This window comes from Miscanthus floridulus, chromosome 3, assembly GCF_019320115.1.
Source record: "Miscanthus floridulus cultivar M001 chromosome 3, ASM1932011v1, whole genome shotgun sequence".
Taxonomy (NCBI): domain Eukaryota; kingdom Viridiplantae; phylum Streptophyta; class Magnoliopsida; order Poales; family Poaceae; genus Miscanthus; species Miscanthus floridulus.
Genome location: NC_089582.1, coordinates 137,388,672 through 137,402,603, shown reverse-complemented (window position 1 = coordinate 137,402,603; position 13,932 = coordinate 137,388,672). Strand labels below are relative to the sequence as shown.

The window sequence follows — 13,932 nt, the reverse complement described above, 5'->3', positions numbered from 1 at the left end:
TGTGTTGTGTAGCTGATCTCATCTCATTTCTCACCTGTTTGTTTGGAGAGCAGATCTTTCATCTCTGCGTGGCTGGACTGCTGGAGCCTGGAGGCTGGTCCAGGACGTTTGGTGAAAGTTCTGTTGACGTTCAATTATTTTATTCTCGTGCTTTATTAACTCCACAAGTTGTGCTTTGCAGTTGCATCTCTGTGCAATGGAATGGAAGCAGCACTAGCCCGGGATTGCATTGCACATCAAGAAACCAGGGTGGGGCTGCAAACGCATCGCTGGAGAGAGATTCTTTTTTTTTTGGGAAGAGAGAGATTCAATTGAATCTGGTTCTGGTCCACAGTGGTCGTGTTTTTAAATCACGCATAATGCTTTGCAAAACGACGCAATCGTGAAAATTCAGTCCACAGTACCATGGCACCCTGGTTAAAATGTTAAGCTCCTACAATCAGTTTACTTCCACTAGAATAATACAGCTGGCGACGGAAAATTTCAAAACAGCCCAGGATATATTGAGAAGACTATTGTGCCTTCTCCATCCCATCTCAGAAGATGGTACTACAGTACTAGCTTGTGTTACGCAAATGGTACTCCCTATAATGAATGCATCATTAAGAAATAAGAACTGAATTAACCAATGCATAATGCAGAGACAGCTCTATCCCCGCCGGACTTTTCCCTCCCTGAAAATGTAACCGTTGACATGCATGCCAACAACAAAAAAAAAAAATCTCCGAGCTCATGACAGCCGTGGACAGACATGCCACTGCGCTTAAATTCCCGAGAGCAGCAGTGCAAACGGAAAACAAATTGACCGCCAGCACGTGACCGGTGACCCTCCCCAAAACAGCAACTAGGGTGATTAAAACTGATTTAACCAAACTTACCGCGAACATAGGGGCCTCCCAGGTGAGATCCCGTTCCCGTCTCCCGGAAAGGGAAATCCGGAGACGCCCGTACCGAAACAGCCGCCGAGGCATGACACTCCGCTCTCCTCACACGCCATCCCATTGACACCCGACGTAGACGACGTCACGGACATGTGGGTTCAGCATGACGTGGGTCCCGGGAGACAGTGGAAGACGAGCTAGGAAACCAGCGTCGAGAAGCCTTCACCGCTGTCAAGGCAGCACCAAAACGTTCCCCCCAGCGGGCAAGTAAAACCAACAAGCGCCCTCAAAAAAAAAAAAAAACAGCAAGCGAAAAATACAAAAAACGACTACAAGTCGTAGCGGTAAAAATTCGGGAAACGATAGCCAGAAGCAGCAGGAAAAGGGAAAAAGAAAAGAAAAGAAGAGAGGGGAAGAGTTCAAGCTAAGCGAGGAGAAGGCAGCAGCAGTAAGTAGAGGAAGAGGCGTCCCAATCCCACGGTGCCTCGACCTCGACCGCCTCCCGGGCTCCCACGCCCACCCATCCATCCATCCCCTCCACCGGCTCCTCGCTGCTGCTGCGCTCGGCGCTCCGCCGCGGAGCCCTAGGCGGAGCTGCGGATCCCGAGATCCCCGGCGGCGCCGCCCCGGAGCTCGCCGTTGGCAGCGGGCACGTCCCCCTCATGCCTTTGGCGCCCCGGTCGGAGCCGATCGGTGGCCGCCTGAGGAGACACAGCAGCTCGGCGGGCGCCGGCGGAGAGGCGGCGGTAGCGGAGGCGGAGGAGGGGGACGGGGACGAGGAAGGAGGAAGGGGAGGATGGCGCTCTTCCGCAAGTTCTTCCTCAAAAAGACCCCGGATCGGCTGCTCGAGATCTCCGAGCGCGTCTACGGTATAATGCTCGCCACTCTCCGTCGAGCTGGTTCGTGCGGGTGTGAGATTCGCGGGGATGCTTCATGTTCCGCGGAGGATTTTTGGCTCCTGTTTGGTTTTGGGGGTTTGGACTTTTCGTGAAGTGTTTTTTTTTTAATTTATAAGTTTAATTGAGCTGGAATTCGGCGCTGTTGGAAGCAGGAGTGTTGACAATAAGCAGCTAGATTTAATAAATTTTGAATTGGATTCTGGGGCATCCGTTTGGCGTGTTTGTGGGTTTGGAGCCGTGGAAGCAGTCTTAGATTTAGCTGCATTTGGCTTTAATCGCTTTACTCCTTTGAATTTGATGGTGTTTCTGGATTGCTCTTTAGGAAGCTTCGGATTTAACTGCATTTGTCTTAAATTGGCATGTTCATCTCCACCCCTACCCTGCCACAAATTCAATTGTTGAATCATGTTAACTATAATGGTGCACTTATCCATTGAAATAAAATGAACCAAATACTTGAATTGTGTGGAAATTTGCAATGAGGTGCAATTGTTGAAATGTGGTGTACTAGCCTGATGTGCTTATATACCTTTTGATTTGGTTAATACTAGGTGACTAATGCAATGATATGTATCTGTTTTTTTTTATATATATATCTCGATATGTATCTGATTGTGCAAATGTCTACGGATGCCTTTTCAGTGTTTGACTGCTGCTTCTCGACTGATTCCATTGGTGAGGATGAGTACCGGGATTACTTGAGTGGCATTGTTGCGCAGTTACAGGAATTTTTTCCGGATGCATCATTTATGGTATCCCATTTTTGGTCTGGGGACAAAAGAAGCCGGATTTCAGATATATTATCTGAGTATGACATGACAGTAATGGACTACCCACAACAGTATGAAGGATGTCCGTTGCTTCAGCTTGAGATGATCCACCATTTCTTGAAATCATGTGAAAATTGGCTATCAGTGGAAGGGCAGCATAACATGCTTTTGATGCATTGTGAGAGAGGGGGCTGGCCAGTGCTTGCATTCATGTTGGCTGGACTGCTTTTGTATCGCAAAACATACACTGGTGAGCAGAAGACTTTAGATATGGTCTACAAGCAGGCTCGAAGGGACTTTATACAGCAGTTCTTTCCCTTGAATCCTCAGCCTTCACATTTGAGATATTTGCACTATATAACAAGACAAGGAGGTGGTTCAGAATGGCCTCCTATTAGCAGACCCCTCATCTTGGATTCAGTAGTTCTCCATGTTGTTCCACGGTTTGACGCAGATGGTGGTTGTAGTCCATATTTGCGTGTACATGGGCAAGACTCAAGTCCTGGTAACAAGAGTGCAAAGGTCCTTTATGAGATGCCAAAAACAAAGAAGCATCTTCAGCGTTATGGACAGGTGACTATCTCCTAAATTACTTTTATGTTCATATCCAAATCCAAAATCTACTGACTTATGGTTGCGATTCAGGCAGAAGTCCCTATAAAATTAAGTGCATTCTGCCGTGTTCATGGAGATGTGGTACTTGAATTCATCCATATTGGCGTTAATATGGAGCACAAGGAAACAATGTTCCGGGTCATGTTCAACACTGCATTCGTTCAATCAAACATCCTTGGACTGAATCGTGATGATATTGATGTTGCTTGGAATGTGAATAATCAGTTCCCAAGGGACTTCCGAGCTGAGGTACTAAACTCATCTCTTCCTATATGCCTTTTATTTTCTTTCTCTTTATCTATGCACCATGAAATCTTAAATATAGCTTTTTCTCAAAAAAAAAATCTTAAATATAGCCCAATTTTTGAACCAGGTACACTTTTCGGACCCTGATTCATTCAAGCCTGCTGCTACCGTTGAGGAGGTAGCTGATGATGGAGATGAGACCGATGTTGCTTCAGTAGGAGAGGAGTTTTATGAAGCAGAGGAGGATTGGCATGATGCAAGAAAAGACCCAGAAACTCAGTCAACTGATGGTGGAGTATCATTAGATGGCATTGCAGAATTTGATGGTGGGGTGGCAACTGAAGAAAGGAGCAGCCTAGAGAAGAACCGATCAGATGAGGGTTTGAAGATTGTTGTCTCCCAGATTTTAGGTAGCATGAATGAGAAAGGGGCAAGTGCACCTACCGCAAGTTTTGAGAACCAAGAAGGTTTGCAGCAGCCCCGTGAAGTTCTTGAAAATGCTAAACTAAACAACATTAATGGCCGCCAAGAGAACAGTGATGTGCATGATATACAGGTGGTTGCTACATCTGTTGATTTAGAGGGACACAAGTTTGGATCTACCTGTCAGGAGGACACGAAAGGTGTAATTGCACAAACTTTAGTCACGACAGTTGATCCAAGTGGCAGTGATGAAATTCAATGCCAGGCTGATGAACAAACAAAAATCTCGGAGTACCCTGATTTGGACTACACTGCTTTTGGCTCTTCTACTAGAAGTTTGACATGTACAGATGGGGATACCCACTTGAGAACTACGAAAAATGAAGGGTTGCAGAACGGTGATATCAAGGTTATCACTGAGAAGACAATAAGTATGGACAATGAGCTAGTGATCTATGAAGAGAAAACTATAGTTGTCAATGGTAATACTATACAGGAAGTAAAAAACGTTGTCAATGAAAAGAGCATTGCGGCGAAGATAGACAAACCAATTATTGAGAGTAGGAACTCACTGGACAACAACAATGGCAAGATTCAAACCGCTAAACCTTCCAATACAGCCAATGGCAAATTGGATGGGTGTAGATTAGAATCTTGCCTTGAGGAAACCATGCCTACAAAGAAAACCACTGTCCATGACAGAATTGTTGTCTTGCCAGACACTAAAGTAGCAACTGAGATAAAAGCCAAGCAAGAGGGGCTTGGTGACAAACAGGATTTTGGTATAGCTCCTCCTCAAAGTCGAACAGTAGCCAGGGCAAGGAGTCCAAGGCTTGAAAGTGATGACCGAGGGCAAATCCCTGATAAAGCTGTGTCATCAATATTGAAGAAGATGGCGGTAGGCAATGTAAAGACGGAAGAGCAACCAAAGCTTGCCAAACCAAAAACAATACGTAGATGGATCTCACCAAAGAATGAATCTGATGCTACCTCTGTGCATAGGCCATCTCACCCTCCATCTAGATACTACAGTTCACCAGCTGCACTGGCTATTCGATCCATGTCTACAGATGGTGAAATCAGTGTTGTGAATGATGCACCTTTATTATCACTGAAACAACCATATGGCAGCAACTTGACACGAGAAGCAAAATCTGCACCGTCTGCTCCATCGCCTTCACAACAATCCTTGTTATCAGGTTCACAAAGTGCATCAAGAAGCCAGGTTTCTCCTCCACCTCCACCTACACCTCCACCTCCACCTCCAACCAACTATTCTTCAAGTTCTATGCCAATGCACAGGGGGCTAGCTTCAACAGGTTTGTCAAATTTACCTCGAGATGCCTCTCCACCTAGGTTGTCAGGAGCACAGAAACAGGCCTTTGCCCCTCCCCCTCCTCCCCCACCCCCACCTCCACCCCCGAGGTCAGGCGTAGGTGGAAATACTCCACCTCCACCTCCACCACCTCCTCCAAGGATAAATGGTAGTGGCATTACCATACCTCCACCTCCAAGGCTAAATAACAATGCAATCGCTGCACCGCCACCACCTCTACCTCCACCACCATCCACCATAACACGATCAAGTGCTCCTCCTCTGCCACCGCCGCCACCACCACCACCACCAATGTCACGTTCTGCTCCTCCGCCACCGCCACCACCACCACCACCTCCTCCTATGGCACGTTCAGCAGCACCACCTCCCCCGCCCCCTCCTCCTGGCCGAGGAGCACCCTCACCCCCACCCCCACCTCCTCCCCCTGGCCGAGGCGCACCCCCACCCCCACCTCCTTCCCTTGGCCGAGGCACACCCCCACCCCCACCTCCTCCCCCCCCTAGCCGAGGAGCACCCCCACCCCCACCTCCTCCCCCTGCCCGAGGCGCACCCCCACCCCCACCTCCTCCCCCTGGCCGAGGAGCACCCCCTACCCCCACCTCCTGTTTCACGTGCAGGTCCACCACCACCTCCGCCCCCTCCAGGTGCTCGCTCTGGACCTCCACCTCCTCCACCCCCTTCAGGTGCAAGTGCTCCACCTCCACCTCCACCTCCTCCAGGTGCACGGCCAGGAGCTCCACCACCTCCTCCTCCTCCAGGTTCACGACCAGGAGCTCCACTACCACCGCCTCCTCCAGGAGCGCGACCAGGAGCTCCACCTCCCCCACCCCCGCCTGGAGGTGGTGGAAGAGGACCTCTGCCACCTCCTGCACCTGGAGGGCGTCTTGGTGGCCCTCCTCCACCTCCACCACCAGGTGGACGTGCACCAGGTGCACCAGTTCCACCTAGAGCACCAGGTGTACCGCCACCACCAGGAAGTAATCCATCCTTAGGCAGAGGACGTGGGGCTGTACGCCCTGTGGGATCGGCTTATGGGGCTGCTGCCTCACGCAAGTCAACGTTGAAGCCATTGCACTGGGTCAAAGTGACAAGGGCCCTTCAAGGTAGTCTGTGGGAAGAATTGCAGCGCAATGATGACTCGCAGAGGTATTTTTCTTTATCATACAGAGCATAGTCGTGTAGAACATTATGATCAGTGCAATTAACTGATACTGATGTTTGTTTATTGTTGCTTTCGACATACTTAACAGTGTGTACTTTTTTCCTGCAGTGTTTCAGAGTTCGATATATCAGAACTTGAGAGCCTTTTTCCTGCAGCTGTTCCAAAGTCCGACGACAACTCAAAATCTGAACGTAGAAAATCGCTTGGATCAAAACCAGAAAAAGTGCACCTAGTAAGTATTGTTATCAAGTCACTCTTTTGAAGTATGAGTATGTTAAATGTGCTCTATTATTTCCTGAGCCAACCTTTTTTTTTTGTTTTGGTCCTAAATATTCTGGTTGGATTTGGAATTCTGACTACTCAAGCTTTGGTTGTTATTTAGATCCGTAGACAAAGTTAATAAGCATTTATAGTTAACATCAAATTACATGCCTTATAATTTGAACATGGTGAACTACTAATACATCTCTAATTCAGAGTTTTTGCCTTTTTGGTGACTCTACTTATACCCAAAATGTTTTTCTCCTTTCTAAATTATAAATACTATGGTGCAAAGTTTCAATTATTTAATATTTTCACCATTTTTCTTTGAGATCTTGTTTATTCTAACACTTAAAATGTGAATAGATTGAGTTGAGGAGGGCAAACAACACAGAGATCATGCTGACAAAAGTTAAGATGCCACTCTCGGATTTGGTGGTAAGAATGAGGACGGTACACAAGATAAGGTGTCTCATTATTTTATAATTTCTGACATGTTGCCAATAATTGATTTCTCCAGAGTGCAGCTCTCGCCCTAGATCAATCTACCCTGGATGTTGATCAAGTGGAGAATCTCATAAAGTTCTGTCCTACGAAAGAAGAAATGGAGCTTCTAAAGGTGCACAATACGAGATTGTTGCTTTACTAGCATGGTGACCTCATTTTCTAAAATTTACCTTCTTTTTTTTTGTCAGAATTACACCGGTGACAAACAAAATCTTGGGAAATGTGAACAGGTAATGGCTACATTTTGTTAACTACCTAACTGCATATGGTTTCTATGCTCGTTACAGTAGGAAAAAAATAATGATATTAGTATGTAGATCACATTTAGCATTGGATGCACTGAAGTTATACATATCTTTATACTAGTTAGACATGACTATATGGTTAGATGTGTTTACAAGAAATTATTGTTCTCCTGGTGCAGTTTTTCTTAGAATTGATGAAAGTGCCTAGAATGGAGTCGAAATTGCGAGTATTCTCCTTCAAGATCCAGTTTGGTTCACAAGTTGCTGATCTTAGAAAAAGCTTGAATATTATAGATTCTTCTTGTAATGAGGTATGCTAATAATCAGTCATAGTAAACTCCGGTTTTGCATTTTATGTATTAAATAGAATTCTCTTTTATCAGATCCGAACTTCTCTCAAGTTGAAAGAAATAATGAAGAAAATCCTTCTCCTTGGGAATACTCTGAACCATGGAACTGCTAGAGGTAACAATAAATTGCTTCTATGCCAGACTCAAATAGGACTGTTCTTTTTTTTTGCGAGGAACAAATAGGACTGTTCTGTGGTTTGAAAATTATAACTCTTATCTCTTCTGAACTTAGGATGTCATGGCATAATGCTATGTTACATAGCCGGTGCATATTCTCCATCTTCTACTCGATCAATAGGTGTACAATGTTTCAGTTTGAACCTGTATTCTTGTCACCATTGTCTTTAACCAATGTTCTTGTCTCTATGCATGCAACCATGAAAGTGAATAGATTCGAAACTCAATATGCAATGAACTGTATTTTGCATAAAGATCGCCAGATGTTCTGTAATCAGATTGCATTTCATTACTGAACAACATTTCAATGCATGCTTATTAACTTTTTCAAACCTTCCTTGAGTCTTACAAGGAATCTTGAGACCACTATCTACACTTGGCTCAAACACTGAGTGCTATATGGGATAGGTAGTTGATCCAGCAAATTGTTTTTAGTGCCATATGAAATGCAGTTGGACACTTAATCTGCTTAATACACCTGCTAGTTAGAGAATCCTTTGAATTTCTATGATTAAATACTATTTGTGTTATCAGGCTAGTTCTCAGCTTCGTGGCTATATTTTGCTTACAGGTGCTGCGGTTGGCTTCCGGTTGGACAGTCTTCTAAAACTTACAGATACCCGGGCAACAAATAATAAGATGACATTAATGCACTACCTCTGTAAGGTATGATTCACCTTCTGTTGAAACTTGAGTACTCACATGTCCATGTACTATATAGTACATGTTGTTATGATGGTCATTCGGTTCCCAGTTAGTTGTTTGACTCTAAATGGAACCCATGTTCTGCATTCTGTTATTTGTTCAATTAGGATCACAAAATTGAAATTTGGGAACGTTTAGCGAGTGAGTGGGCCAGCAAGCAACATGTGTCCTGACTTCTGTGGGATCCTTGTCAGAGTGGATAAAACTTAATGAGAAGATGGGTTGGAAACAATTTTCTAATCTTAAACAAAGCCTTTTTGTTTATTAGTACCGTGAGACTATGGGGTTGTGCGTATACTGTGTTTGTGCACTGCTGGAGCCGGCCTATTTTACAATAGCACTCAATATCTGCCTTTTGTTTTCTTCTCAAACAACACAGAGAACTGTGTGTTATTTCATTAAGAATGAGAAAGAGACCATACAAAATGTACGAAAAAACAGGGGAGGCGTCAAGAGGTCTCCCCCTACAAAAACCCAACACACACCCTGCCTTACTAGCTTTTGAACGAGGGAGAGGAGTGTGACCTTCACAACCTACCTAGACCCTAAAGGTCAGGGGGGAGAGAACTTATGAGGAGCTCCTGGAGGGCCATAGCACCAGAGGGTCTGAACGTCTGGGCGAGCTCCCTCAAAAACACAAGCGTTCTTGTGCTTCTAGAGCTCCCAAGCAACAAGGATGATTAGGGAATTAAGTCCTTCAGAACACTTCTTAAAGTATGAGTGTATGACACCACCAGCCATAGAAGCGACTAGTAGATTCTGGAGCCTTACTGCATAAAGTTTTAATTTCTGGAAGATCAAGGTTCCAGACCTGCCTTGCAAACACACGAGGTGAGGATGTGTTGGTTATTTTCTTCGGCCTGGTCGCAGAAGAGGCAGGTTGCCGGGTGAGGGAGGCCTCTTTTGGTGAGGTGATCCGCAGTCCAGCATCCTGTTGTTGAGAGCACAAATTTTTTTTTGCATTTTAGAGGAACCCAACATTTCCAATTTTTTCTCCAGGGAGCAAACTTGATGGTCCCCTGAAAAAAAGCAGCATATGCCGACTTGCTGCTATAGGAACCCAAAGTGGTCAATTTCTACCGATATTGATTAGCAACCTCATGTTGCAAGGTCATCCCGTCCACCAGGTCCCAAATGAGTAGATATTCTGTCAACACTTGGACAGAAAGAGCACCTTTTATATCAGCCACCCAGCTGCTGTTATTCAGCGCTTGAGCTATTGTGCGCCTCTTCACAGTTCTTTTAGGGATCAATTGAAATAAGTTGGGCACCAATTCAGCAACTGTCTTGCCCTGCAGCCACCTATCAGCCCAGAATTTGGTTGACATACCATTGCCGATGATCGTCTTGAGAGCAATATTGAACAGAGCTTGTGCATTCTTTGGGACATGGATTTGGCAGCCTAGACCAAGACCGAGAGGCATCATTTTTTCCAACCAAAGTCAACGGATTCGGAGGGCCCAACCCAACATTTTAGGGTTGTGTATTCCCAAACTCCCAAGTGGCCGTTGTACACGCGCCCAAGAAATCATACAGTTCCCGCCATTGGCCTGTTCCTGCTGTTATCTTATAGTGGTATACTGTATTGATCGCATGCCAACCTTCTCATTGGATGGACAGTCAGAGATGTAAAACCAGATCATATTGATTTGATGGGATAGACTGAGAATTAGAGTCACAGATGCAAATCCAAACGGTTGATAGTTGGTAAATTTCAAAACATAGGAATGGGTGCGTGTTTGAGGGCACTTCTACAGGCTCCCATTCTATTTTATGGTACATTAAAGATGAATCCAAATTTTGGTATATGGCTGGAGTGAAAGGGCTTAGCAACTTATGGCCTTGACGTCTTCACCAACATAGTGTGGTAGTCGCTTCGTGAGGGTGTGTGTGTTGTTGTGTATTGTGGAGTGTGTTGCTGTGGTTCATGGGTGTGTGCCTTTCCTTTTTGTTTTTGTGTGTTCTGCACTTTGTGTTTGTCCGCTTGGATTTTTGCCCTTCTTCTTGATATAATGACGTGCATTCTCCTGCATGTTTAAGAAAAAAAGCTGGTAAATTGCAAAACAGCTAGTGACATTTGGTATGAGAATTAGGACTGGAACTGCAACTTGGCAATAAGCACTGCTGTTTGATCCCTTATTGTGATACATATAAAATGCATAACAATTTCTACCACTCCAGAATCAAATTAGATTCATGAATTCATCCAATAGTTTAACAGCATTGGAACTTGCATAGCTTTGACAAGTACTGTCTGACACACTGACTTTACCTGAGTATCTAATAGATGTTCTTGCTATGTTCTTGAACTGCTATAGCTTACAATTTGATTGTCTCTGATTTACTGTAATATGAAGTGATTTTCACATTATTTTTCACACACATATATACTGACAATTTCTTGGTATCAGGTACTCGCTGCAAGATCTCCACAGCTTTTAAACTTCTATGTGGATCTTGTTAGCTTAGATGCTGCATCAAAGGTTTGGTTTTCCCCTTGATATACTATTAGATCGTGTAAAATGTAACAGGTCTTTGCAATGTGTACTTTCTTCTAACTGTTTATGTTGAACAGATACAACTAAAAATGTTGGCTGAGGAAATGCAAGCAGTTAGTAAAGGGCTGGAAAAGGTTCAGCTTGAGTATGATGCTTCAGAAAGGGATGGTCCAGTATCCGAAATTTTTCGTGAGGTCAGGACACAATAATCTCGATTTTCAATTCCTAGTTTTGTAGAAGCATTGATATCTGTTCAAAGTCCTAGTAAGTTTTAGTGAAAAACACAACATGGCATTTGCGCAAATGAAAGCCTTTTTTCTTGAAAATTGTGTCCTTTTTGACCTAATTGTTTGAAGAATTCCCTCTGCTGCATGGACTGCTCAGAGCCTCAGATAGGCTTTCACTAATTTTAACTGGGCAAGCCAACAAGTTCAAAACACAACAAACAAGCTAAAATACATTCTCATCCATGTGACTAGTCCATGCAGATAACCTTTTCTTTTTTTGTGCTTGTTCCAAAGAAAGGTATACGCAGTTTAATCTATCTTAGATGCTGAAACTGACATTATAAAGTCGCATTGTGTTCCTAGGAAACTGCAGGATAATTGAGTGTCTCAGTATTTCAATTGCTTCTAAACTGACATTATCTGCATTGTGTAGAAACTGAAAGAGTTCACCGACAATGCTGGAGCTGATGTGCAGTTGTTATCTTCATTGTTTTCTGAAGTGGTATGCTTTCTCTCTCTCTCTTTTTGGGCTCATAGTACACATGCAATGTGCCATTCATTTCTCGTTGGTTGAATTTTAAACTTGGTTCCAGGGTAAAAAGGCTGACGCGCTGATTAAGTATTTTGGTGAGGATCCTGTTCGTTGCCCCTTTGAACAAGGTAAGCAGATGTGTTTGAACAAGCTCAATCTAAATTATTATCTGTAGGATTTAGCTGAGCGGGAGCTCTCTGCACTGGGTACGCCCTTAAGTAAATATTTGATCGCTGCATCTCCTTACCATGTGGTTACTATTTTCCTGCAGTAATCTCTACCCTCTTAACATTTGTAACAACATTTCGAAAAGCACATGAGGAGAACCTGAAGCAAACTGAGCTTGAGAAGAAAAAAGCTGCAAAAGAGGCAGAAGCAGAGAAGTCCAAAAACGCACAATTAACTAGCAAAAATGTATTGTCTCATATATTTTTTCAGTTTTGGTAAACTTCGTGAGCTCATTATATTTATGGTTTTAAAATACTGTCCGCAGGACTCTAAACCATCAAATCCAAGCCGGCAAGCTAAACAAACCTTAGAGAGGACAAGGTCTGCAAGCAGACGAGGAAGAGACGTTGGGTGATATCCCGAATGGCCATCTATTGTGCTGTGCTTGTGATCTGCTCGCGAGGCAAATGGACGACCGTTAGATCCATTTCTGGGCATGGGAAGTTTCGTGGATGGACGCTGGCATCCGTCGGGTGCAGCGTGATCGCATCAAAGAAACTTTGCAGGACACCCGCTGCGGTATTTTGTGCTGACATCTCTTCTCGTCACCAATACATCGAAATCGCTTTCTCCGAATTACTAACTATTTTCTTATTAATTATAGGTCTCACTGGAGAATGCCGACTTCTTTTTTTATCCATGATCGCATATGTCCAGTTCGTTTGGCTGATAAGTCATGCCTGAAAGTACTGTTGACTGATTTGTTGTGAGAGAAAATACTGTTCGTTGGCTGAAAAAGTAAGACTTATAAGCCAAGCGAACAAGGCGCTAACTTCTGACTGCTGTAAAGAGTTGCTAACGCTGACGCTAACTCCATTCTTTCTTTTGTTTTTTCACGGTACTTTTCCATTCTTTCTAACAACGGTGGCCAAGTACAGCCATGGCTTCGAAAAAGTACAGCCTGGTCCTTAGGTGGAAAATTGTGAAGATTAGGCATTAGGGTAAAAGGGTATGGAGATAATTAGGGGACAAAGAGTATCAGGAGTAAATATGAGATGTAAACTCAGCCCTTAGTTTAGCTGTAAGTTTTGTAGCGAGTGTATCGTCACTTTCTATGATCATGATGCAGTGAATGCGTCTTCTTTACGATCCGTTGTCAGATAGCCTTCGGCTACGTGTCGCCTGTGTACGTGTGACATGTGCTGTCAATTGTTATTAGCTTCAACCTTGATAAAATTAGGCATTATTGCCGGATGAGAATTCTTGTGCGAGAAACTGCATCCCTTTAGTAAAAGCGCTATGCGTTGTACATATGCAAGTAATCTGAAGACTATCTGTGATGACTATCTGAAGGTTTTTTAGAACTTAAAAATAGTTTGCACACACAACCGAAGATTCAAGACTATTCGTTTTCTAACGATTACTTAAACACCTTAAGAAATTGTGAACCATGTTATACGAATTTAGTATTGTTGAATTCATGTTTAAAAGTACTTTTATATTTCATGGGATGTTTATTTTATAGTTAGAGCTAGTTTGGTGGAACTCTCCTCTTAAGAGGGACCTAGCTCCAACTTCTCTTGTGGAGCAGCTTTGTTTTAGTGGAGCTAAAGCCGATTTGGGAAACGTTTTGCAAAAATGGTTCTAGTGGCAGAAGTTTATGAGGAGCCAGGAGAGACCATATTTTCTTGCTCTGGCTTCTTTGTAAAAAATAAAATATAAAACAAACAAAAAACAATTGGCTTCTTTGTAAGAAAACCTAACTGCTCCGAACTCTTTTTAAGAACCGTTTTCAATGTCCGTTTGGCAGGCCTCTTTGCAATTTTGCAAGCAGGCACAAGAAGTTGCAACCGTGCCAAAGGGGATCTTATATATAATAAACAACAATAATAAACAATATAACATATGAAGCTAGCCATGGATCCGTAAA

General features: G+C 43.8%; 1 protein-coding gene across 1 annotated transcript; it reads left to right on the top strand.

The window, feature by feature from the left end:
• Window positions 1-1,238: 1,238 nt before the first annotated feature.
• On the top strand, window positions 1,239-13,148 carry LOC136542568 (formin-like protein 5). Its single transcript, XM_066535068.1, is given in 19 exon segments — window positions 1,239-1,750; window positions 2,423-3,123; window positions 3,196-3,414; window positions 3,539-5,776; window positions 5,778-6,316; window positions 6,441-6,564; window positions 6,960-7,031; window positions 7,114-7,212; window positions 7,289-7,330; window positions 7,525-7,656; window positions 7,729-7,810; window positions 8,444-8,538; window positions 10,989-11,060; window positions 11,153-11,269; window positions 11,736-11,804; window positions 11,896-11,962; window positions 12,106-12,248; window positions 12,328-12,581; window positions 12,667-13,148. Coding segments are annotated over 18 exon segments (4,974 nt in total). The 5' UTR covers window positions 1,239-1,677; the 3' UTR covers window positions 12,418-12,581; window positions 12,667-13,148.
• The last annotated feature ends 784 nt before the right edge of the window (window positions 13,149-13,932 follow it).